This window comes from Brienomyrus brachyistius, chromosome 1 (genome assembly GCF_023856365.1).
Source record: "Brienomyrus brachyistius isolate T26 chromosome 1, BBRACH_0.4, whole genome shotgun sequence".
NCBI classification, from domain to species: Eukaryota; Metazoa; Chordata; class Actinopteri; order Osteoglossiformes; family Mormyridae; genus Brienomyrus; species Brienomyrus brachyistius.
The window spans coordinates 24999092-25025984 of record NC_064533.1 but is presented as its reverse complement, the minus strand read 5'-3'; the positions used below and the strand labels follow the sequence as shown (position 1 = coordinate 25025984).

Below are 26893 nucleotides of genomic sequence, written 5' to 3'. Positions count from 1 at the left end.
ATCAGGCTAGTTCTGTGTAATTGTTTGGCCAGTCGAGTGTAGGTCATAACGGTGGCGTGGATCTTGTACATAAAAGAAAAGTCCTTTGTTGTGTTGCATGATGGCCCCTGTTGGCAGTAATGTTTACTGTCTTCAGGATCCGAGTTTTCTTTTTATAGGCCATGTGCAACAGGTGCATTGGAATGCTGAGTAATTCAGCCAGACTTGGGTAGGATGGACTAAATAAGATACAAAGCTACAAAATTGGCTATATATGGTCCGTGGCTGATGACGTACAGTAACACATCTATGAAGTGCATGTGTCATATATATGACTGGTATTGCAAATGTGTATGTTGGAAATTCGAATGGCTTAGGAAGAGAACCTGTTCCAGCTTCCTTCCCCAGGCCATCTGAATCTGTCACTTTTGTCCCTATCTGTTTGGTCATCCTTTTTTGTTGTTCTTGTTTTGTGTGTCTGTTATGGCCAGTCAATTTCAGACAGCCTGGGGGTGCTTTGTGAAGACATTTGGCACGTTAGATGTCTTTCTCGCATGAACACCCGCAGGCTCATGGCTCGCCGGCCGCCGGTCACATGGTACCGAGTCAGACCCAAACAGATGATGGTTCTCTCAAGGTCATGTGCTACCGTCATTGGTCAAACTCCACGGCTGACATCATGAGATCGACAAATATTCATTAACACTATATTAGGTCTTTGTCGATTTTTTTTGTTGTGAAATAGTTGTCTAAATAATTCTTACTTGAATAAATTCTGTCCTGTGCGCTTGTAATGGAGACCAAAAAGAGTTGTTAAATGGGGTCAGTTATTCAAAGGGACACAGTAATGTTCCTGCATAGAATCCCCCAGACAGCCCTGATGTTTCGCAAACTAGTACAAATTTAAAATGGGAAAAAAGTGTTTGCTTTTTCCTTTGTCATTTTTCTACATTTTAATGAAAATGTGTAAAATTTGGTAATTGTCATTTCTATGTTGATATTGACAGTGATCCTCTTTTTGTTTATCACATATTGCTGTTAATTACCTTGTATTCAGCAGTAATCTGAATGATGCTTGTAAAAATCTGCGTGTTATGTTGGGGAAACCAGCGATGAGTGTAGCATGGGAACATTGTAACAAAGTCTGTTTCTCAAATGAGGTATGAGGTACAAATGACATAACTCACTTTGCGATTGCTCAGTTTAGTCTTTCATATGTGAAGAAAGAGCACCCTGTAAGAAAGACACTCAGATTTGTAAGGAAAAAAGAAATTTGAGAAAGAAGTCTGGGTTTCGCTGCTTAGACTGCTGTCCCCGTGACCCGACCCGGAAAAGCAGTAGAGGATGGATGGATGGGTAAAAAGCTATTAAAACTGGTGCACAGTTGCACATTTTATATATATATATATATATATATATATATATATATATATATATATATATATATATATATATATATATATAAATAAAATGTGGTTGTTTGAGGCTATTCATTGTCTGTCTGTGATACAGAGATAAAACCTGTGCCATTTAATAGGAGAACCGTGTAGGTAGTTTGTGTAAAATTTTGAATGTGATTCCTTAAATGTTACGAGGCAGCAAAAATGTAAAAAAAAAAAAAAAAAAAAGTTACAACTTTAAAACTTGAAATATACAAGCATTTTAAAGTATTTTCTTGGTAGACGTCTGACCCCTGTAAAATGCGGGGGGGGGAAAGGTTGTGTGTAAAAACATCATTTTCAGTGATTCTTTAGAAACACCCCGGCAGCCAGAATGCCAAGAATGCAAACCCAAGGGTTAGTGCTTAAATCGTAATGCCGTAATTACCATTCGGCTTATAATGCTTTGGCTTGGTATGTGGGGGAATGGTGGCCGCGTAATTATGCACTGAAATGCACGTAAGAATTACCGCTACGAATTTCTGATTTAATTAGATGAGTTCAGCAAACATTACCCAGTTCGCAATTTGTGATGTCCCGTAAGAATAAAAATTGTGAACTGGGTTCAATTTAACGTGTCTTAATTGAACCTAGGTTAGTAATGTCAATGTTTTCCCTCTTATTCCAATTTATATTTTAAAGACAGGTAAAGTATTTGTAGGCCTACTTGAAAAGAAAAACAGTTTCTGCATATACACACATTTCGTTCAATGTGAGTACACGTGAGGGGCAAATAGCACATTTTAAACACACAAACATGCACACAAATAATCGTATTGTGGAAAATTTAGAAATTCAGTGAGCCCGCCCCAGCGTCCAAACCAACGATTCTACCTGAAGTGCACTTACTGTTGGTTAATTTTTCTATTCGTGTTTATATTGCACAAGTAGTGTGATAATTGCATGTTTAGTTGTTGAACTTACCAGCGTTTCTTTTGCTGTCGTTTGTTGCATTGTTATTTTTTTCTGTACTGTTTAAAGTATATAGGCCACTATGCAGGATAGATGACGTACAGAATGGTTCACTACAAGGTGTCTGACTTAGCTAGAGGGACAGATGATATTATTTAAAACCTTTTAACTTGATAGTTGGGCAAAACTTAGACGAGGGTGGTCTGGGGATGGTAGGTATGTGGTGGGTGGTTAGCAAGCAGATGTGCTTTCAGCTATATGAATGTTAGGAAGAAGATGATCAGTATTAGGTGTGGCGATCGTCTGACCGGGAATTGGGTGAGTTCAGTCATGGAGAGTTTAAGCTTTACAGGTCTAAATGCCATGACACCTAGATGGAGTCGTTCTGACATCTGGCGTGAGGTTTGCACATCTAAAAGGGCAAGGAAAATGGCCGGAGGTGAATGTGACCGAAGAGGTAAGAGAAACGGCGAGCAGTGATGATGGCATTAGGGATTCAGGAGGGATGTTTTGGGTCCAAAACCCTGAAAACTGCAGGGCCACTGAGAGCAGACTGTGCTTCTCGTTAAATATAGCCAAGGGGGGAGAGCTTCGAAGCCTGCTGGCTCGAGTGCTTAACACGGTGGACAGGAGAATTTGGCAGTCAAATCGAACTATATTCTTTCATACACCCCGGTATCATCTTGAAAATGAATATAATACTGCAGTTTATTTAATTGTTAATGGGCGCTCCATGTTCGCTGGACTAATCTAAACAAGTGCAATTACAAATATAGGAATATGGCTGATAATCACTGAGAGAAATTGAATTTACAATTAATTGACCTTTTCACGTAGGGACTCTGCTTTCTTTAGGATTAAATGTAGAAAGATCTTTCTGCCAGCACTGGGTTTTCAACAAGTCGTAAGGGATGTGGCGCTTTTTACGACTATAAGCAGACCTATTAAATATTGGAATTATAAAAGTGTATTTATTAAATGTGGCCAAACTTGGTTTGACAGATTACACAGATTACATAACTGGTCGTGTACAGATCTAACGCATTGCGTCACTCGGGGAACGAAGACCTTCAGTTCTATCTGCTGGTTATTAGTACAAACCCTTGTGTAACTCTCCGTCACAACAGGCACTCTCTTTTATTTACAATAAAGTTAATAATCAACAAAATGTTCCTATTCCCTTTTCATGATATTCAGGTAAATCCCAAGTGAAGCACTTCAGTCACAAATCGTGTGCAGGTAAAGCATGTTCAGATTTTGCTGCTTTTGTGTATCTGGCTGGTTGCAAGATCGTCGCACTGCAAGCCAAACATCAAATTTCCTGAAATTTCTTCTTCACCAAGTTACTTCAAATAAATTTTAGGTATGGAAGCTGATTATCTGATTTTTTTTCCTATATGCATATATACGCACATATTCTTTCTATGGGAAAGAGAAACATCTGGCATAACGGTTGCTGATATGTAAATATTGAACATACATTTTTATAATGATTGACTATGGGAGAGTCTCCCATTTTGCAAAAGTCGTCACGATGAGTTTTTGAGTACATATGTATCTTACTATTCGTATATTACGTTGCTGTGACGCACTACAGAAATACCTCTGATCCCAAGTTCATACGGCAGTTTTTGTTAACCTCGGTCCGTTGGATCATCTGTTTACTGGAAAATCAGACCGGCATGGATGATCACAGCACCTTGCCTAACTCGATAACCCAAAGGGGCTCTGAGCAACCAGCCCAGCCTACAGCGGGTCCCAGTCAAGTAGACGGAGTGGATGGAACAGCAGAAAATGAAGAGCAGACCGAGGACACTTTCATGGACTTGGAAGACGAGATGTTCTTCAAAGACAGACGGAGAGCGAAGTCTCTGCCTGCTTACCCAGAACAAGCCACTCTCTTTAATGAAATTTCGCAAAGCTGCCGAAAGAAAGTTAAGTTCGCAGACGCGCTGGGACTCAGCCTGGCCAGCGTGAAGCACTTCAGCGCCACTGAAGACCCAAAGATCCCCTCCAAGGTCTTCTCCAGGCTGCAAAACTTCGCCCGTGAACCTGACAAAGACCTGCGGGACGTGTGCGAGAAACTGGGCTCCACCTTGACCATGGATCGCTTGGTGCCCACTTTCAAGATGCCAGCGGAGTGTAAGGATTTTGAGAGCCTTGTGAAGCAGCGACAGGTGTCGCTGGAAAAGGTGACCGTCACGATGTTTGACGTGAAGGGGCTAATCAAGGTGTCTGCTGGTGCTGGATATAAGAAGGAAGTCGGGGTGAGGTACACCTTCAACGACTGGCTGTCCTTTGTGGATGCACAGGCCATAGCAGTGCCAGTGGAGGACTCGGCTGGCACCTACCAGCGCTTCTCCTTCACCATGTACACGCCCCCCTTTTTGGAGGCCGGCTCCTCGGTGCACTTTGCGGTTTATTCAAAGACTGATCAGGGTGAGTTCTGGGACAACAACGAGGGGCACAACTACACCTTGAAGTATCACTGCACCACCAGCAATGAAACGGCAGCATTCAATGCTACCTAAGGGAAAGGCGTTCCATAAACGTATATCCTCTGAAATAAAAGCAAGTGGTATGTGCGGTTGTGTTATCCTGAGCTACTCCTATCAAAAATGCAAAAAAAATATCTGCTGCAAGGTGTGTGTTGCGACACGAATTGAAATATAAAACCGAAAAGAATGGAAATTTAAATGACGAAAGTATATATTCATTTAGGGTTGCCTTTTAATGCTGGAAGAACAAGGCATTACATACAACTAGATATGTGATATTTTATTGCCTGATGAGTGATTTTCATCTGTTCCCCGGTTCCTAATGCTTGCATATCGAATTCTATTCATCAAGAGAAATAAATGCTTCAGTTATATTCACGCAAGTGAGTTTGGGCTGTTTTAATTAATCACGTCAAAGTAAAGGAGACGTTACTCTGTTTTTGGGCTTAAAGCGCAGCTTGTCACCCTAGAACTGGCCAGATCTATTCCCACTGCCAGTTTACTGGGGGTTTAATTTACACTTAAAAGAAGATAAAGATTACAAAGTAATCAAAATGTTACGAAAATAATTAGGTTATTTTACTTTTTCTTTCAATAAAAAAAATCAGCTGAATCGTTTTTCTGTCAACAATCCATGCTGCATCTTTACTATTATTCACAGCATATGCTAGTTCATACTGGTATCTGGTATCCACGTTTTCCCCTTGCATGTCATCTTTTTCTACCTCGGTGCCGAAGTCCAAAGAGATAGGTTCTGTTTGCCATGTATACTGTAAATAAAAGTTTGACCTTCGGTGCAGGGATTTCATTCAGTGCATTTGGGAGTTAACTGTGTGTAAGTGGGTCTCTTAAATACCCCCTCCCCCAAATAACAAAACATTAAAAAAGCTGAAATCACTGCTAGGCAAACATGTCCGTCAGCAGGGTTTTTGATGTATTTTAGTGCCAATGAATACAAGCAGCTCACATTCGGTGTGACGTCACGCACATACATCTGCTTGGTATTAAGCTTTAATCCAAGGGCATCGCCGACGTTAAATCTGAGGGGGACGTGTTCCCCTCACATTTCATAATCATTCGTTTGGACCCCCCCACATTTAATATAAAATATTTGTTTTATGCCAGTGTGCCCCCCCCCACATTCAAAATGCTTCTGACGCCCCTGCATTAATCAACTCAAACAGTTTTTCAGGTAAACAGAAAATGCACAGACTGCTTTGTTTGTTGCATATAACATCAATAACATCCTGTTGTCTCTTTTACTCAGTGCTAAGCTTATGTATAGTTGGATTCCAAGGATATAGATAGCACACTTTTGGGGAAAATTAAATGTAATGTAAACTTCCCAAGTTAATGGTAATATACACGTGCCCTGTGTGGCTGGTGGTAAAGTCCAGTCCCCCAATCCTGAGCAGGTTGGAGGCTGGAAAATGAATGGAAGGATGGATGGGTTTTTACCTGACACTTTCAAACCAGTAAAACTACTATCGCTTACCCAGTAAATGTGCAGCATCAAGACTGTGACAAAGTGAGAATCTTTTCCAAGTCGGTGATCAAACAGGGGCACCTGGGCCCTCAAAAGGAGCCATTTTTGTTCTCAGGTTCGAACACATTTTTTTGGTCTTCTCTGATTTTTACAGGCAACTTCAGGTTTTTTGGAGACAGACATTTACTGTCATCACTATGGATTTAACTGTAAAACACAGCTGCCTAGGATTGCTGCTGAAGATCTAGTGCAGGTCTATTCAAATCGCGGTCCTCCAGGTCTCAGCACTGCTGGTTTTCCAGCCTTCCTTTACCTGGGAGTCAGGTGTGAAGCCTCTGACCAGTCAGAATCAGTAATTATTAAACTAACTACCTGGAAGAACTGAAAACAAGGCCTGGATTTGAAATCGAATGCCAGTATTGAAGAGCCCTGATCTAATGTAACTCATGCACCCCATTCAACTTCTGGTTGAATTCTTCATGCATAATATGAATCTATTTAACATAACACCAGAGAACTTGTCTGTTCAGCATGTCTAAACATGCTTAATCACATATGCTAATACATTTTGTCCGCGGTGACCCTTGCAGACGTGAGCCAAAGCTCTTGGCAAGCATTGAGAAACATGACCCTTACATGCTCATTGGTCTGTCACGGTTCAATAAGTATTTTTAGATGCTTTGCATTGTGAAATACCTCCGACAGACACTCTACAGGAGGAGAGTTGTAGCAAACCCACCACTGTAAAAAATATAGAGGTGATACTGAACCGCATTCCAATAAATTTATAATTAAAACCCTTAGAAATATATTATTAAACAGAAGTCATACGTATGTATTCTTCTTAATCAAGAGGACCATGATTTCTGTTTTGTGATTTAAGTCTACACTATATGGACAAAAGTACTGGGACACGCCTCTTAACCATTGAATTCAGGTGTTTCATTCAGTCCCATTGCCTCAGTTGTATAAAATCAAGCACCCAGCCATGCAGTCAGGTTTACAAACATTTCTGAAAAAATGGGTCGTTCTAAAGAGCTCAGTGAATTCAGGCATCGTACTGCCTTAGGATGCCACCTTTGCAATAAGTCAGTTCAAACTTCTTCCCTGCTAAATATTCCACAGCCAACTGTAAGTGCAGGTATTGCAAAGAGGAAGCATTTAGGAACAACTGAAACTCAGCCACAAAGTGGCAGACCATGTAAAGTAACAGAATTGGGTCACCGAGTGCTCAGGCATGTAATGTGTAAAAGTTGCCAAAGCTCTGCTGACCTGATATCTGTAGAGTTCTAAGTTTCTTCTGCCATTAACTCCAGCACAAAATCTGGGCACCATGGAATAGGCTTTTATGGCTGAGCAGCTGCATGCAAGCCTTACATCACCAAGTGCGGAGTGGATGGAGTGGTGTAGAGCTTACCACCACTGGACTCTGGAGCAGTGGAAATGTGTTCTGTGGAGGGACAAATTCTATGCCTGGCAGTCTGATGGACGAGTCTGGGTTTGGCAGATGCCAGGAGAACATTACCTGCCTGACTTCATTGAGCCAACTGTAAAGTTTGGTGCAGGAGGGATAATGGGGTGGGGTTGTTTCAGGGGTTGGTCTAGGCCCCTTAGTCCCAGTGAAGGGAGACACACTGGATAAAATTGTGGGAAGCCTTCCCAGAAGAGTGTCAGCTGTTATGACTACAAAGAGGGGTCCAACTCCATATTGATGCCTATGGATTTAGAATGGGATGTCATGAAAGTTCCTGTAGGTCTGATGGGCAGGTGTCCCAACACTTTTGCAAATATAGTGTGTGTGTGACCAACATCAGTCAAACGCATCTGAAAAAAGTGTCTGAGGTAATTGTATGAAGTGCATTCACACAGTAATGAAAACACAATCTTTATTTTGGCAATTCTTCAACCATTTCAAATGGCAAAATACATACAATGACAAAAATACTTTTCAAAAGTAAAGCAAAAAAATGTTATGACAGTGGGATGAAATCTGCACATACCATATACTGTAGGTGGGTACCCCACTACACGGCTGTGGCCTGGGTGGAAAATGACTGGTAATAACCTTAATTGCCACTGGAGGGCACCAACCCATCCCCTCTGCCAGTATCCTGTGAAGACCACTACAAGCCAATGACACTTCCTGGAAGTGACCAGTCAACATCCTCTTCTGTCATTCTGTCTACATTCTCTCCCTTCATTCAGGAGGCTTTCTTCATCCCTTCGGCTTCCATTACGATCTTCTGAGTACTGTACAGCTTGCCAATGGCTACCTGCCAGAGAAGACAATGAATCCTTAATGTAGAAACTTCAAGATCCTTCTTACTTGAGCAAACATGAAGAATACATAATCCTGGAAAAGTTCAAGCATGTATCTACAATAAAACTGCAACCAGACTTTGTTCTGGACATTTCTGTGGGCAGCTTCAGTTGAATAAATGTGTTCAGCAACAATCAAATGTAAAGTGCAGGAGGTACAGAATTCTATGTAATTACTTCAGACCTTAAAATTTCACATCAGATTAGCATTCGTTAGGTTTCTGTTGCTGACGTTCAGGGAAACTGCAATCGAGTCCAGTGGCGGCTTGTAACCCATATCTGGCAGAGCTTGCTGTTGCATCAGATGAGGTCAAGCCCTGGATGAATATGTCTGATGTAATAAATAAGTCCACCAACTGGAAACTGATAAAGTTTACTCTCTGCCCTTTCACTGTGGATTAACACTGAAGAAGACTTTTATTTGCCATTTGTACTAGTGAGTACAGCTATATAAGAATTCTTTGGCTTTTCCATCCTGTTCTCCTAGGAGACAGAAGCATAGGTAAGAGCAAAGCTTGGGGTCAGAGCGTCATTTATCCGGCATCCTCCGGAGCAGTTTTTGGGGTTAAGGGCCTTGCTCCAGTGCCCAACAGTAACATGATTATTCTGGGGATTTGAAATAATGACCATAAGGACTCAGATACCGATTCATCTGAGAATATTTATCGTGTCTTACATATATTTCTCAAACCGAGTGCAAGAACTCCTGTCAAAATATATGGATAAAAGGTTCCTACAGCAAAAACACACAATGCACATATTCTCTGATGAAAAAAAAAATAATCGCGACAGGTGCTTAAGCACATAGTACTGTACGCCAAAGCGCTGTGCCGTGTCTGGTTTTTGCATTACTATTGCATTCTAAAATGATATTTAGCCTATAATATTTAAGGCATAAATTAGCTACTAGTTACTGTCAGCTTGCATGAAATGTGTTTACATATGACTAAAATATACTGAATAGCTAGTAAGTCCAGACGTGGTCAAATCATCATGAGAATGTAAATCTGAAAACCAGAGTTCACATGGTCCTCCATGGAAGTGGCCTGAGACCGTGGGCCCAGGGCAATACATAATGAAACAACCTCTCCAATGATAAAGATAATGAATGACAAAATGGGAAGAATCTAATCTAATTCCAACATTGTGAGAAGCTCTCACCTCACTGGTTTTGTTAACATTTGCTTCTTAGTTTGACATTTCACGCTTCTCTTTGTCACATTCTTATTAAATCTTTTCTTACACCTGTATTTCTGTACCTTCAGCTATATCACCATAGTAACGTGCGTTTTCCTTTGACAAACAGGATTAAGAGCCAGTTGGTTTTTAAAGACACTCTGCGGGAGAACTCAGAGAAGAGAGCCCCCTGCTGTTTGGGGGAGTTCAGTGCTCATCTCGCCCAGGAGGTGGATGACCAAGTACAGGCTTGTTTGTTGTCTCATAACGTGTGCTGATCACAAAAAGCAGAAGACCACTGTTTATTTACACAGACTTTATATCACTTGTACCCCAGCCTTGTACCCTGTGTTGCATGGGATAGATTCCCAGCCCCCATATGATCCAACCCAAAATAAGCAGTTAGATGGGTAGATGGATGGATGGATTTTTCACTAACACACATGTATGACTGTAATTGGTGCCATTAGAGGGAAATAGTATACTGCAGCCATGCTGGCAACAAACATGTAGGTCTAGACTATGTAGGTCTAGACTGCTAGCAGAGTGTATTATGTACGGTGTGTTTTATTGTTTGAGGGAGGATGATTATCCCAGGTTGAAGAGCATTTCCCGGCTGTGTGAGAAATAATGGCAGTAGGAACAGGGTGGCCGGGAAGGTGTAGTCAAAATGTCCAAGAGGAAGAAAAAAGCAAGTCGCTTACGGTTTTATATGGTTTTTACAGCCGAACAAAAACCTTGTGAATGTGGGACTTGAAAGCCCATCCATCCATCCATCCATCTATCATATGCATCCATCATATCCATCCATCCATCGGATCATATCCTAATGCATGCACAAGAGGGGTACACTCCAAATGGGATAGAGCCCAAACAGTGACATACTAACTAAATTACAGACAAACATTAAGTCGATTAACTTTATTGTCATTTCACACACATGAGACGAAATTGCGATTTTTCAGTTTCTTCGTAGAATCACGGTGTAGGTACAACCAAGAACTATGCAAACTCATATCTTATTTCCATATTTATACGACTGACGCCTCTGTAGCACAAGCTTACATCATTTACCTAAAATGACACAAAAAAAACCTCTGAATCACAAACGGCGCACATCTCCCAAAATCAAGCAGATGGACGGCCAGAATCTCTCAGCCCAGGCAGGATGTTCAGAAATGGGGCCACGGAGTCTGATTCACATTTTATTCTCAGAATAAGTTCCTCTTTCCCCTTGGTTGCCTTTCAGATCTTCCTATCACTGTCCACGGTCACTAGAACCTCCTTCACCCGCCTGGGTACCTGCCGCTGCCACTCGCTAATTTTGGAAAACAATCACAGCAGCCGCACATGAGTCATTTTCTCCCATGGTGGGATATTCTGTGGCCAGTGGGCTGAGTTTTCCCACATCCGGCCCTCCGGACACCTCTGTACTTAGCAGCAAGCCTGTAAATGTGCTGGTGGCTCTGGAATGGGCTGGGTACTCGTGGTACGCCATTCTCTTCATTCACACAAGGGCTCTTTCATGCTCTCATGCTGACAGAAACCCTTCATCAATTTCCTGCAGCTTCCTGGATGCTCCACCGGGTGAAAATCCAGGTAGCAGGACCCCTTTATAGCATGGCTGGACCAAACCCAGGAAACTGCGGGCCCATACTCGGAGGTTTCCGCAGCGGGGCCTGGAACAGGAACTGCCGGCATTGCTTTCAAACAGGGAGGTCATTCAAACTTCAGCTTCCAACACGTATCGAGAGTTTGCCGCTATTAACGCCCAAAACAAAGAATGCCTTTCAAGCACAAGGACAGGTAGTACAAGTACGGGTTTAAACCCCACCCCCCATATCGGTGACATCTACTGAGGGGGGCCTATTGCTAGCGTTGCCGGACAACCCATGAAGATTTTTCCTGGCTATGGGCCTCATGTCATTTTCCTGGAGATCAGGCAAGACGAGCAAATGAAACCCAGACACATCTTGGAGAGCTGCTCTTCATTGCAAAACACAGACAGCATAGATCAGTCTGATTATGGACCGGCTGAGGACACCCTGGGATGCTAGGGTGGTCTGTGGTCACATACTGTGCTTTTGATTAGAAGGCTGCTGGTTCAAATCCTGTGTTTGGCACGTGTCTACTGGGCCCTTAACCAGCCAGCCTCCGCCTCTGAAACGGGTGCTGGATATACAGCCTGCCCCTGTGCTCAAGTCTGCATTTGTGTCTCAAAGCAGAGCAGGATGGGACGTGTGAATAGAAGCATTCCAATGTGCTATGCATTATTTCATTAAAAAAAACTAAGGAAATATATTCAATACTCCAGGGGCCCTTGAAATAGACCAAGTATATGACCCTTCATCCTCCACCACGTTTCCCAGATGACAGTCGTCACAAAAGCAGTGGTGACAGGCACACATCTGTGTCCCCCGAAAGGTCTCTATTCACCCTCCCAACTGGTGGAGGAGACAGATGCTTCGGCGCCTCAGACTGGGAAACAGCTGCCCAGACGAGAGAAGGACATCACCTCAGGAAGGGAGTCCATTCCAGAGTGGCCGATTCCCATGGTGCACTGCTGCAGCCTAAATGCTCTGGCTCATGCCGGGGAATCAGGTGCCATTGAATGAGTAGAACTGATTGGCCTTTTTTCCCTACCCTGCTCATACTTACACTGCAGAGTTAACTTCGCGAAGATTTTTCTTCGGTAATACATTCTTAACTTTGTGTGAGTTTTTTTTTCTTGTGATGGACTGACATCTGCTCCAGGGAGTAGCCCTGTCTTGAGCCCAATGCATTCTGACCAAGATAAGCAATTAATTTTTTTTTTTGTCCTCTTAACGTCTCTGTATAGAAAATGCACACTAAAATTGACCATACTGCTTCAGGTCATACATCATTCTTCTTAAAAAACTTATTTTAGCAAAGCTGAACAGTTTACATTTTAAAGACAGTGTTGTAATGTATAAGGTCTTTTTGTACTTCAAAATAAACGAACGGTTACAGAAATTAATTACAAAAAAAGATGTGATCGTAACTTCTTGTCTGTTTGTTGAACATCTAATCAATTGAATTGTTTTGTACTATTAGGTAACAACCAGTAATAATTGATTTGAAAACACACAAGTGGAAAATGAAGAGTCTAACTAATTCTGCTTAGAAATAAGAAATTAGTGTTAACAAATTATCGTGAAACAAAAAACCTGCCTTATTAGTTACGCAACGCGTCAAGGAAAAACAGAAACAACAGCCGCGGTAACTTATGTGTTTTCCCGCAGTCTCAGCAGGGGGCAGTATAACGCCACAAACGGAACACATGCCGGTTAAACCGCTGTCACTCGTACCTACAACCCTTAAGTCCACGATACTGCATCGCTAAAATTTTATACATTTATTTTATGTATGATGTCACTGGAGAAGCGGAGCGCGGGACTCTGCAGTTCTCAAGCGTGTAGCTCCTTTTAATCGCTGCGGCAGGAGCAGAAATCTGGGCGCGGCGCTATATATTCCTGGCCCCCGCCACCCCCGCATGCGCAACATTACTACCAAACAAACAGTAAAATGAATGGTGCTTCCCGCTTCCGGATGTTATTACTGTGTACGTCGTCAATGCACGATCTTAACCACCAGACTCTTGTAACTCCAAGATGTAATAGCACAGGATTCACTGGGATTAACATGAAACTACGGTGCCCTATCATTCTCTTCTTCCTCGGCATCTTAGACTTCCTCACTGTGGTTTCAGCCTGCCGATTCTTAGGTACACTTTTGACAAGTACAGCCTTATTTTGACATGGAAACTATGCAGGACTCATTGTAGGTTGGGCTGCGTGGGTAAGAGCCAGAAAAAAAAATCTATTATACTGCTAAAACCGCCAAGATCTTAATGACGAAGCTAAGAATACTACAAGTGAAATATCTCGTAAAACGATTGATTAATCCCACTTGTGTTTTTTTCTTATTCTAACCTAAGGAAGGCTGTGCATTTTAAAAGCTCTATGTGTTCTGTGTTAACCAGTGCAATTGTCAGAGTAATTTCCATAAATAACTAAATAAATAATTCCTAGCCATTCATCAGGTAAACAAGCTATTAGTAGGCTGTTATTAATCTGATATTTTCATATGAATTTCTAATCAATAACATTAGTGCCGCAACCTCAGCTAAGAGTATGTGGTAAGCTATTTATGCAGCACATTATTACAAGACAGCCATAAATAAGGTGATCAGACTTGGATTTGGAACCATAGAAGGAAATACTGGAAAAACTGCAGCAAATATACAACACCAGGATCCCTCAAAAATTACTCTTATGTTACTAATAAGCACAGGTTAAAATAGGAAGTCAACCTCCTGGTCACTTCTCATGAGTGTCTGAGTTTTGGTTCCTTGGATCAAACACAAAACAGCATGTCGGCACACTATGGGGAATTCCGCCTTAAAGGGTCTCTGAGTCCTACGTACATCTGAGCATCGCTGGAGTGACTATGAAGCCTAAAAATACAGCAACCCAACTATGCAAGAGACGTAAAGCATGAAAACCGTATAGTAGCCGCACCTAAAATATAGCAAGAAAGACACTCATTTCCGTCTCACTGTCGGCAGTTGTGGGAAAGTAATTCATCCCATGCATCGCCTGCCAGTGGAATTGCAGCATGCATAGACTGCCCCAAAATATTTCCATGTAGCTCTCTGCAACTAACGTCTAATACAAGACCTCTCATCCAGCAGTATGAGTTCAAATATCTGCATAAATTACAGGACCCCTAAACAAGTGCTTTTGTATGAAATATAATTCCACAAAAATGATAGGGAGCCTGAAATGATGTCCTGCCTGGAATACACCCTGACAATCCTGAACAGGACTAGTGGTTACAGGATGGATGGATGGATAGATGGATGGATTGGTCTGTTGTTGCCTGTAGTCAATGGATGACTATAATGTTTAGTGTACAGGTAATCTGTATCATAAACAAATCCATTTACTCCAAGCTGCTACTGTGAATATCCTGTAAGGTTACTGCAGAGGTGGTATACAGTGGTGCATGCGGTGGTGCTTGCGGTGGTGCATGCAGCCTCAGGTTTTGAATCCTGCTTTGTATATGTAGAGTTTGCATTTGCCCCCTCTGTTTGCATAGATTTCCTCAAAGTCCTCTGGTTTTCTCCCATGGTCCAAAGCAATGAGTATATATGCCTTGTGATGGTCAGGTATCCCATCCAGGGTGTCCCCTGTCTCATGCCCTGTGTTACTGTTATATGCTTTAAGCTCACCACGAACTTGTACTGGGTAAATGGTTATGGAAGAAGAACGAAAGGCATCTCTAATCAAACACAGAGCCATAATCCTTAATTTGGGATGCCATTTGTAGCCATCCTGTGTTACCTGATGATGTCCACAGACCAAAAAGCAGCCACTTAGTGACAAATGTAATCCAGGTTTGGCTGCATTTCATGTGACAGATCACATGCTGCCAGAGTGCAGCAACCAGCGGGCACCTCGAGTGGCAAAGAGGCGAGAACCTCATCCGGTTCAGGCACTGGCCAAAGCCGAAATGCATACAAAGCTGCACTTGTCAACATCAACAGCTATAAGAGCTGCTGTACTGGCTGGCAACAGAACCTGGGCCCGGATTTTATGGGTCACGGAAAATCCTTCCTGTTAGCTACAGCAATGCCAGTATCAGGGATGGTGATTTCCTTCTGATGCTGATTAAAACAGATATCCGTCCTGGAACATGTCATAAACATTCTGGGCCTCGGGAACGCGGGCAGGAAGCCGGGGAGGCCCAGAACGGATACCCATCCATTGCAGGGCACAAACATGCCACAAGCCAATGGCAATTTAGAGACATTGACTTGCCTCGTCTAGGTGCATGTCTTTGGACTTCTGTGGGATTTCAGGGTACCTAGATGAAAGCCAAGGCAGGGAGAATCATACCTGCAACCGTATGGGTGTGAGGCTACAGCACCCCCTACAGAGCGGGCACAAAAAAAAAATAAAAAAATGAATGAACATGAAAACGAAAGATCTGAGATGATGATAAAACACTGGTAGGGAAAGTAATTACGTGTTTGCTTGGGAGATGGTAATTTTCTGCTTTCATCAGTGTTTCTCTGAGGCTATTCAGTATAAGACATCACCACACCCTCCAGTACTAAAGATAGCAGGGATATAGAACAATAACATTTTATTAAATATGCGCCTCTAGAATTACTGAACAGTGAATCTTCTCTGTAATCCTGCAGAACATTATTAAATAAAGTTTTATTTCCATTACGTTTTTAGGAAAAGGTTACTGAAATAGGCACAAGATTTAGTATGATTAGAAAATATCAGTTACCAATTGAAAACTACTTAGAAATTCCTTACCCTGCTATAGGCTATGAACAAATGCTCTTAAAATTCAGGTACAATGTGAGAATTCTCCAGCACAGAGATCACTAGCATTGAGACTACATAGTTCCAATTTAACTGTTTTTATTGCTTTAAAGGGTCTATTTCTACCAATTTCAGCCATTGTTTATTGATCATGTCGGTTAATCTAGCCACTGCATATAACAATGGTGACGGAGAATACAAAATTTTTATTTTTTTTGGCAATAACACACAGATCTGTAAAAGCAAAGTCTAGATGATGTCAGTCTCCTTCATTATTTTAAAAATGTAACTGTCACAGATGTCCAAAGCCTGATTAGTATCGCACTTTGATCATATAAGATATTCATATTTATGCTCATTTGAAGCCTGAAGATATTTTGGAAAGTCCCTCTTAAAAGCACATCAATGTTTTACAAGAATTACATCAGGAATAACAGCACAGACTGACAACTTGCTCTGTCTCTCTATGTACATCACTACTACCCCCATTTGAAGCAAATAATGTTGACTATCTTGGCTAAAATGACAAACGTCAAGTTCTGGGATATTTTAAACAGCAAGCTAACATTCGGTACCAATAGTTGACATGTTCAATGCAGATGAAATGGACAAGGATGAAGATCTGAGTGAGAATGGCCAAATCGTTATGGCCAGGAGACTGGCTCAGAGTATTTTGGACTGGCAAGGCTTGGGGGGGGGGAGGGGTTCATGGTCAGCCGTGGTCAGAGTGACCTGATGAGGGAAAAACCATTAATCACCAACAGGGTCTTGGCCGGCCAAGACTCATTAGTGCGAGATGTGAATGAAGGCTATCTCATGTGGTACAGACTCACAGAAGGGTGACTGTGACCCAAACCGCAGATGATGAGATAAAAATCAAATGGTGCTGTTCACAATACAAAATGCGTTTTTATATAATGCCAAAATATCTTTATGTACAGTGCACGGTAACTTGCTATCATTTTTGGAGTTTGTCTATGTTTCACTTTCTATCCTGACTGACAGCAATGTGATGCCACTCTGTAAGTGACCTGGTATAAATCCATATTTGATTCAATCACTTCTATTGTAAAACAGCCAATGAAAACATAACATCCACCCTGCAGGAGCTCTACATAATCTAGAAATAGCAACCAGTGCTGCAAACAGGCTTTACCATTCTGTGACCATATCAAAGGCCATTTATACGCCTTATTGTAATAAGGGACTGGGTGAAACGTAAATGTAGCACGGAGGCCTGCACCCCTGTAAAGTATGTATCAGCCAGTGGCTGGGTGACACAACATAAAATAATATATATAAATAATCACACCATGTCATAATATACATGCCATATGTGGTGCATTCCAGACAGGGTCACGGTATACCGTTAATAAAAATATACTGAAAGGAACACTCTGTTACGCTCATGTTTAAAAAAAAACGTAGGTTTTTATATAAAACCATACTATGCTGTATATTTAAAACATTACGGTAATTAAAACGTTATTTTGACAAATAATATACGTATCAGAATTCCTGACGATCTTGCCGATAGCTAGCTGATGTTATTTGTATTTACTGGAACTATTCAAATCATTTACTGAAGACGGTTCTTCTTGCTTGTTTAGCTATATTTCAAAGTACTTAAGCCATTAGTTAGAAAGTCTTTATCTCATGCTCAAAAACTAAATAAACCCTCCAGTAAGCTCGTCCACTTCAGTCTTCATTGTGTCATCGGTAATATTGTGTGTTCCATCATTTAATTCAGCCCGTAAGTCCGTGTGGCGGCTTCCAACAGTGCAGTTCCACTGGATTATCCATCTATCCATGTTCTGTAACTGCTTATCCAGTGAAGGATTACAATGTGCACAGGGCATGAGGCAGTGACACTGTATTTGAGATGCCAAACAATCCCACACTATGACCGATCTAGAGACACCAATCCACCAAAACATGTGTCTTTGGACTGTCGTTGAAAAGCAGAGCAGCTGTAAGGAAGCCACACCAACACATGGAGTGGAGAACACGTATTATGTACCTGCTTTGAGAAGCAAATTTTCAAAACTCACTCAGTCCAGTTCATAAATAAGTACTCTAAATTGCTCTGGATTTAGTGAATTCTGGTAAATTTAATGAAAGTTCTCTGTTAGTTTACATGAGGATTGAGTGAGATTAGGTTCCCTGTATTTTTAGGTCATCTCAAAAACAATAGAAAATAGACAGAGTTTCAGAAATTTGTTGTTGTTTGACATCATTCAAAATTTGATTTCATTTATACTACAAGAAAAAAGACCTTGTTAAAGTGTTATTTGTATAGTTATGTACTATACATGAGTGCAGTCTCCAAAAAACCGGAATACTGTGAAAAAATCGACAGGAAAACATGCAAAACCATGTCACTAATGGCTGGCCTAACATACACTCTGTGTCCAGACATGCTCTCCCATGGCCTGGCTAACACAGCATATATGTCAGCGCGGTATCAAGCAGAATGGTCCAATTACAGGCTGATGACACGCTGCTGCAGCTCAGCGCGGTGCAGGTTAGCAGCTGGGGACACAGTGGCATGGATTTAATGTTCCCCGCCGGGAAAGAGCTGCATCCCAGCCCCTGAATGCTTTCCATTAAGGAATCATCAAAATTTCATGCTTGCTCAGCTTTCTGAAGCTGTGGCGAAACCCCATGATCCAAGAGTCTGTAGCTGGGGCAAGTAGCCAGCCTCAAAGAATTATCGGATGTGACGTATCTCCCTATCGAGGGAAAAATAAAGAAAAATAAAACAAAACCAAACAAGTTCAACTGTCAGAATTCACAAAACGCTGCCTTCTGTTAGCTCTGTGTCCAAGCACTTGTGTGTGCGGGCACTTGTGTGTGGCTGACTTGGTTAGGGTACAATGCTTAGCAGTTTAGGAGAAAGTTTGATTTTAAGGGGGGACACATCTTAATATTTTTAATACAAAGGTCTATTTATTGGTGTGAATGTATGAATCCAAATTAAATATCGACCGGCACATGTCCCCCCCAGTTCCTACGCCCCAGACGTGCTTGTGATGGGAAGGGCACCAGTTCAAATTTCAAGGTCGGTAAAGTGATGTCACTTGGTTGTTCCAACCAACCAGTTGAGTACTCTGTGACTGTGACTTTTTAGTTTCAACTAGTGGGTTGAAACTAGGGCTGGGCAATATGGACCGAAAATGATATCTCGATATTTTTAGCTGAACCGTGATATACAATATATGATATACATTGAAAACACAGAAATAAGTCATGACTCCAACGCAAGGTACGATAGATCCATGGGTGGTTCTTCAAGCATGAGAAAAGGGGCTTGATTTCATTGAGTGCATGTGCAGCACCCAAAGGCAGGACGTTTCCATAGGTTAGGATGAAACGCTAGAACACCGGCGTATATTATTTTACCAACCAGGGAGATATTTCACTAAGCAGGATTTCTTGCTTAGCCGGATAACTTGTTGGATTTATAGTAATCTGGGCTAAATGGACTATATAATCGTCCACTTAAATGTAGCTCAGACTACCTTAAATCTGACAAGTTATGCGGCTAAACAAGAAATCCTGCTTCGTGAAATAGCCCCCAGCTCTTCTTCGCTAGCTTGCCTCGTGTCTGTGCCTGTCTCCATGTTGTCGCTGCATGCAGGACTTGTGAGTGAGTGAGTGGGTGGGGTGGGTTATGTTTGAAGAGGGGCGGGGCAGGGCAGGGCACAGTTTTGTAAGAGACAGAGGTGAGGAGAAATAGGCGAAGTGATGGCGCTATGAATATAATTTTAAACCAACAAACTATATCGATATAAACGATATTATCTCATCATATATCTTGTATGAAAATATATCGATATATCGTAAAAACCCGATATATCACCCAGCCCTAGTTGAAACCATATCTTGGTCTGGATTTTAACTTTTCACCTCTGCCCTGCTCCTTCAAAGACTGATGTTGCTTTCGCTGAAAGCTTTGCTAAACAACAAAATATACTTAACCGCCATAATATGGATATTTTGCATTCTACGAAAGTTCAAATAAAATGACACACACACACACACACAATCTAAACAAATGTATACCCAACCGGTGCGATTCAATTAACAAACCAAAAAACTGGCTTCAACACTTCCAAACCTACTTCATTACTGTAAAGACGAGCAGTAATATTCTGAAATACCCGCTCACAGTACCGACCAACAGCTGTCCCTGATATAAGCTTAACATTAAACTTCGGTGCTGGACACCTAATTGCTAAACTGTAAGCACATTTGTCATCCTCAATAACATATAGAAGGAGAATAGTACACCTACAATTTATGGCCCACTGGGTACACTTATCCACTAGGAATGCAATAAAACCTTCTTTTTTTGGATAGTCCCATTACAATCAACCGGCGGGGGGGAGGGGGGTCAGAAAATTCCAGATGATCACTGATAAAATATGCACAGGAGGACATTAAGTTACTCCATAGACTAATCTTAGGATGCTAGACCGTAATCATCCAGAATAAAGTAACACGCTGAAAGACTAATGAGCTGGAGTGATAAACACAAATGCAGAGAATCTAACCTGGGGGACGGTATCGAATGCTTAAAGCCGCATTCCACCAAAACACAATATTTAAGGGGATTTTCTTAATTACTATTTTGCTCACCATTCTCTACCATTAAAAATTATACTTGTTCTGCAGAACTGACCCTTTCTGGGACCCTAGTGGGCAGCTGGGCCCTAAGCAGCCGCCCCAGAATACAGCGTACGGCGTAGGGTAGGATATTTGCAAGTCACCATGCATCTCCATGCAGCATCCTCTCAGTGCTCTGCATAGATAAGTCACCATGCATCTCAGTGCAGCTTCCTCTCAGTGCTCTGCATAGACAAGTCACCATGCATCTCAGTGTTCCTGTATGTAGGCCGTTTGTCTGATATGCTCATTCTCCCTTTTTTTTGTAAGAGGGCTTCAACGGGATTGGTGAGGCAGGGTGCAACCTGCAGAAGAGCAGGCGGGAGGTGGGAGAGGAACATCATTGGCAATTGTGCCATTGTCAACGTCCAAGGGCAACATGGAGGAAATGCGTGAGGTCATACATCACCAAGCACAATTCGGTCCCTAAAACACTCCCCGTTCACTAACATTCCTTGACGAACTCAAAAATATCCTCATCCCCCCACAGGAAGAGGAACAAGAGCGGCCGACTTTGTTGACATTTGGGATAATGTACATTTCGACCGGCCCGTTCTGGACCACGACTGATTCGCCTACAACCCACGTTTCATTGTACCGTACCTTCTGCCGTATTCCCCATTTCAATATCCAGTAGAGAAATTCTTTTCTGCATGGTGATGGAACGTGCAGGAACACATTCCCCATGGGTATCGTTAGATTACTTTTACTGGGGAACATGCCCTGTATTTATGTGCTGAGCCCCAGTAAAATCTCACGTTCAGCTATCAAAAACAATATGGGGGGTGGGGGGCCTGTGTCCCAGTAGAGCTTTATGTCTAGCAGCGCCCCTGGCAGACCCATCAGCATGTGAAGACACCCACGCAGATGAATGCCAGGGGTGCATCCGCCATGCCAGGCATTTGTTTCCCCGCTGCTTGGCCAGGGAGAACATCGCAGCTGACGTGGATGACGTTGTCTGGCCTGACCAGGATCAGGGCTGCCATGTAGAGTGACCTGCTTCACTGCATTTTTTTTCCCAGTTCAGGTAAACACTTTGTCTTGCAGTAACAAATATTATTTTGTTACTTTTTTGTATCTGTGCACGGGTTTTCCTTGTAGGGTTTCTCATGGTAGTTAGGTGAAATTGCTGGGTTTTGCTACATATTATGTAAAATACGTAACATTTGTGAGAAAAAGGACACTTGTTCATGCACCAGTATGTGTTTGAATATGTAACATGGTCTCATGAAGACAAAACATACATGAACACTTTTGATGGTAGCATTTTGAGTTCATCACATCAGTGTTTATATGGCGCTCTGAAAAACAAGCATAACAGCTATGTGTATTGGTTTGGTGGAAGGAATCAATTTTCAGAAGAGAGAACATCGTTTCATTTTGCAAGAGATTTGCGGAGTTGTCAAAGTTAAGTCTTTTCACCGTGTTTCAAGTTTTGAGGAACTGAGCCTCAGTTACTAGAAATGTTTTTAAATGTTTTGGGGGAAACGGTAAATAACACTATGATAAATACAGTGCAGAATGGCTGATGTGCAAACCTGAATGATAATTGTCTGGTAACGGCCTGATAAAGCGGTTGATACAGGCAGATGTGAGGAAGTGCACCAGGAAGGGTGTAAAGCTGCCAGCTAGGAGCTGTGAGCCAGGCGGCAGCACAGGAAGCTTTAGCACAGGCAGTGCTGAGCCCAGACGTGCACCAGGAAGGGTGTAAAGCTGCCAGCTAGGAGCTGTGAGCCAGGCGGCAGCACAGGAAGCTTTAGCACAGGCAGTGCTGAGCCCAGACGTGCACCAGGAAGGGTGTAAAGCTGCCAGCTAGGAGCTGTGAGCCAGGCGGCAGCACAGGAAGCTTTAGCACAGGCAGTGCTGAGCCCAGACATGCACCAGGAAGGGTGTAAAGCTGCCAGCTAGGAGCTGTGAGCCAGGCGGCAGACGTTCGCCAGGAGCTGGTGTACGCAGCAGAGCGGCTCGCGACTTTATGGCCTTTTCCCCCTTTGTTAAGAGATGAGTGGGATTCTGAGGAGTCCGCAGTAAAAGTTTGCTCGTTCCCTCCATCTTTCTGGCAGTATGAGTTCAGAACACAGCCTACTTTTTATACCACATTATGCATGGTTCTGTTAGTCAATATGTCACTGTCTCACCTGATAAATCTTCTTACCCTTATGCCACGGCTATGATTCGTAATGTTCCAGGAACAGCGGCTAAGATACTGACAAAAAGAAACGCAGAAATCAAGAGTTTTCCATATGACAAACCCCGGCCTCATTTTTCCCCAACGTTCCAGCACCGATATAGTGAATATTAAAAAGCGAGCTTTATTCTACGCTGGTGAATAATTTATACCCCTACAAAAGGATCTTGCAGCCAGTTTTGCGTTGAACAATGGAGTCAGCTACAAGCTCAATAATAATTTAAAAGATGAAATGCTCCTAGTTTTGGTGCAGCGTCTGCAGCACTGAATAGTCTGACTGAGTGAACTTGTGGTGATCCGGATCCTGCACTAGGAAGGCCGTAACAGGACGGGGGAAGGGTGCAGACAGGCCATTACCTGGCGGGTTAGGCCTCTGCACCTGGCGTCAAAAGGTCATCGGTTCAAATCCCATACTCGGTAGCCACATCCAGGGCTGGCTCTAGCCGTAGGCAGAATAGTCGGTTGCCTAGGGCCCTGAATTACTAGCAAATAAAGTGAAATGATCAACAGTTTTCTAGGTGGGGGGGGGGCTTCCAAACAAAACTTTGCCTAGGGCCCCTGAAAAGGTTGAGCTGGTTCTGACCAGATCTCTCCACTGGGCCCTTAAGCAAGGTCCATAACCCCCCTGAAATATTACGGGGCTGCTGGATGGACGGCTGACCCTGTGCTCAGACCCAAAGCTTCACCATCATCTCTGTATATCTGTCAGCTTAGCAGTTTCAAAAGATTTCCTAAAGCCCCCCAGACACTTGCAGCTACCATCCGATACACCCATGCATTTGCCGATCCTGCCACTGCTGCACCATCTTTGGCTAATCAATACCTCGCTGAGTTATTTACCTAATTAACTTAATGAATTAAATGAGCTGGTGTGGAGAAATTAAACAATATGTAATGGCTGCGGTGCCCCATTTAATTTTTATTGCGTCACTCATATACATTCACATCTGTTTTTATGTTAAATTGTGTTTTTTTTTCCCCAGAGCAAATATGCACTTAATATCCAGATAAATAACACTAAACACTTTCTTTGCTTATGACTTTCACACAGTACTGTATGTCTTAAATATAGGAGAGTAAGATGGGATTTGAGGGAAAAAACATTGCAATGTACCTGTTCTCTAACCTGTACAAATGGCAAGTAAAATGTCACTTCATGCTAATGAAAATTTACACACCCTCTGACTCGCCTTCAGAGGGCAGCGGGAGACTGGATTGCTCGCACCCGGAGCCCTGAGATACGACTGCCCAGCAAGCTGCTCTGCTGCCCTAATTATATCACAGTTCCAGGCAACTTCCAACCGGCAAGAGGAATAAGGCAGAATCCCTCACATCGCCCCCCCAGGGGTTCTGACTGGAAATAACTGCAAGTCTCAAACAGTGCCGGAAAAAGTTAAAACACTTCAAAATATAAGTACGACAGACACAGGTCAGGGGGAGTAACGCAGACCTTCTCCTGCAGAAAAAAAGAAAAATCTGTTCTTAAAGAGCCATGTCCAGCGACCACGACCCCCCCAACCAACGGAAGGTACTAGAACGGTCCAGTGTCATTGTGATCCAATGGAAACTCTTTCCATGCAGAATGCTACCACTACCACTGCTGAGCATCCATCCATCCATCCATCCATCCATCCATCCATTTTCCAAACCGCTTATCCTACTGGGTCGCGGGGGGTCCGGAGCCTATCCCGGAAGCAATGGGCACGAGGCAGGGAACAACCCAGGGTGGGGGGCCAGCCCATCGCAGGGCACACTCACACACCATTCACTCACACATGCACTCCTATGGGCAATTTAGTAACTCCAATTAGTCTCAGCATGTTTTTGAACTGTGGGGGGAGGTGCTGAGCATGCAGAGTGAATTTTCTTATTAATCATGGGGATGGATGTAAATAAAATAAGCAAAATAAAACACTCTAATTGGTTGCTATGCATCCAGCACCCACTGGAGTCTCCACAATATCAACGCATCACGCGGAGTGTGAAGTTCCCTTCTATTCCCACGGCCCAGTCGGCTGTAGAAAGTGAGCTAAAAATAAAGCAGCACCTGGCCCCACCCAAAACGGGAGAGGTGGAATCTCTCACCTAGCATATGGTCAGCTGCGACGGCGCAGGCACTATAACAAATAAAGGCCACTTCAAAGGCATAGCTGTTGGACCTTCGTGTCCAACATGAGTGCAAGAACACCTCACCCTGACCGGCCTATACGATGCTGCTCGGCACAGGAGCATCTCCTAGCAAGGCAAGGGGTTGCGTCTACAGTGAAAACAAATCTTGCTCGCAACTGCCTTCGAAAGACATACCTTCTGGATTCCTCTTAGCACTTTTCAGATGGAAAATCAAGAAAAAATTTGACAACAAAATGGCAAATCAAAGCACGAATGCTTGGTCAAACAAGTTGGTTGCACTTTGCAGATTATAAATTTATGGAGAAAAAAAAACACCTGTACAAAGTCACAGCATGGACGGTTAGAGCATGTATTTCTGCATCCTTATTCCTCTGTCAGATGAGAACAACCATCCCCTAGAGCAGAAGATAACACAACTTTAATATCGACCCACTTCAGGAGTATCTGCTACCCCTCCCACCTTCGGATGCATCGCTTCTCCTCGGACGGGCAGCTTCATCACCTTGGTAACCTGTCCTTTATTAAAGAAGCCTTTAAGAACTAGCCAGCCATCACCCTCACATGCAGTGGTGGAATTGTAAGAATATTTCAAGTGGAATGGAGTGTGTCAAGGGGGATGGTGGAGGTGGGATCGATCACGCAGTCCAGATTATTTGCGTGAACTGTGTTTCAGTATTGCGGAGTTCACCATTTAACCAGCTCTGATATAGTGAGGCATACCTGTCAACATGAGTTGTGCAAAATAGTGAGATTTTGCTGGGGGGGGGGAGAGGTTGGTGATTCTCACGAATATAGAAGTCTGGATATGGACAAATGGCAGTTTATTTGGGGGGGGGGGGAATGGTAATACAGGAGTACAGCTGGGGAAACCTGAAGGAATTTGGAGTGTTGGTAGGTATGTATCCCGCAGATTTGCCTGTGCGTCGGTGAACAATTTAGGGGGATGGTATGTTAACAATGGTAATGGGATACATCAGGCCCAAGCTCTCAGAAGCCCGGGTTGGGGGGGCAGCTCTGAAAAGAAAGCAATTTACACCTCCACATATAACCTACAATTAGATTTTCACAGACCTGAAGACAAGCTCAGTGCTTATTAGCCATGCCAAGGAGGTATAGATTCTGTACATATTAACTCCCAGCAACTGAAATGCAGGGAATGGATTATTTAAACTGGTAAAAGCAAGGGATGGTCTTAGCAATCATAGAGTAATATTTAGAGATCTTGTAAAGCTTCTCGCCCTTTGCAGGATTTTGGGGTGGGGGTAGTGCGATGTCACTTGAAGAGTACGAGGTCCACATGGTGCACATAAAACACTTTAATGTGATTTATTTTTTTAATAATTATATTTTTTTATTTAAACTGAAACAATTTATTCATATAATGGATTATATTCTGGAGGGTTTGGGCACTATGCTTGTGATCGGAAGGTTGCTGGTTAAAATTCTGTGGTTAATGGTGATGTCATCATAGTGCCCCTGAGGGAGGCCTTCAACCCCCAACTGCTCCAGAGACCGTCTGACCTTGCCTTCTCAAATGTATGTCACCTTTAATAAAAGAATTTGATAAATAAATAAAGGTAAGGTCAATACAAAAATCTGGCTAAATACATATTTAAAGAATATATACACAAAAGTGCATATTTTTCGGTGAATCCAGCAATAACCCCCGAAAACCGTGTCCCGCACGTTACCAAAGAGCAAAGGTGCGATATGGCCAGTGAAGCAGCAGTGAGTGA

At 42.7% G+C, this 26893-nt stretch overlaps 2 protein-coding genes across 2 annotated transcripts in view; one reads left to right on the top strand and one right to left on the bottom strand.

The window, feature by feature from the left end:
- Positions 1-3521: 3521 nt before the first annotated feature.
- ppp1r3g (protein phosphatase 1 regulatory subunit 3G) lies at positions 3522-5621 on the top strand. Its single transcript, XM_049006890.1, has one exon. It carries the CDS (start codon positions 4013-4015, stop codon positions 4859-4861), a length of 849 nt encoding a protein of 282 aa, XP_048862847.1. The 5' UTR covers positions 3522-4012; the 3' UTR covers positions 4862-5621.
- A 2565-nt stretch (positions 5622-8186) lies between these two features.
- Positions 8187-26893, bottom strand: part of LOC125738199 (LYR motif-containing protein 4A) — a 41076-nt gene continuing 22369 nt past the window's right edge. The window contains exon 3 of the mRNA XM_049006901.1: positions 8187-8587. Within this exon, the coding sequence (XP_048862858.1) occupies positions 8516-8587 (72 nt within the window). The 3' untranslated portion in view covers positions 8187-8515. The remainder of the gene's footprint in view (positions 8588-26893) is intronic.

Coding starts and splice junctions, on each gene's coding strand:
- ppp1r3g (XM_049006890.1), top strand. CDS start 4,013: ATGGATGATCACAGCACCTTGCCTAACTCGATAACCCAAAGGGGCTCT.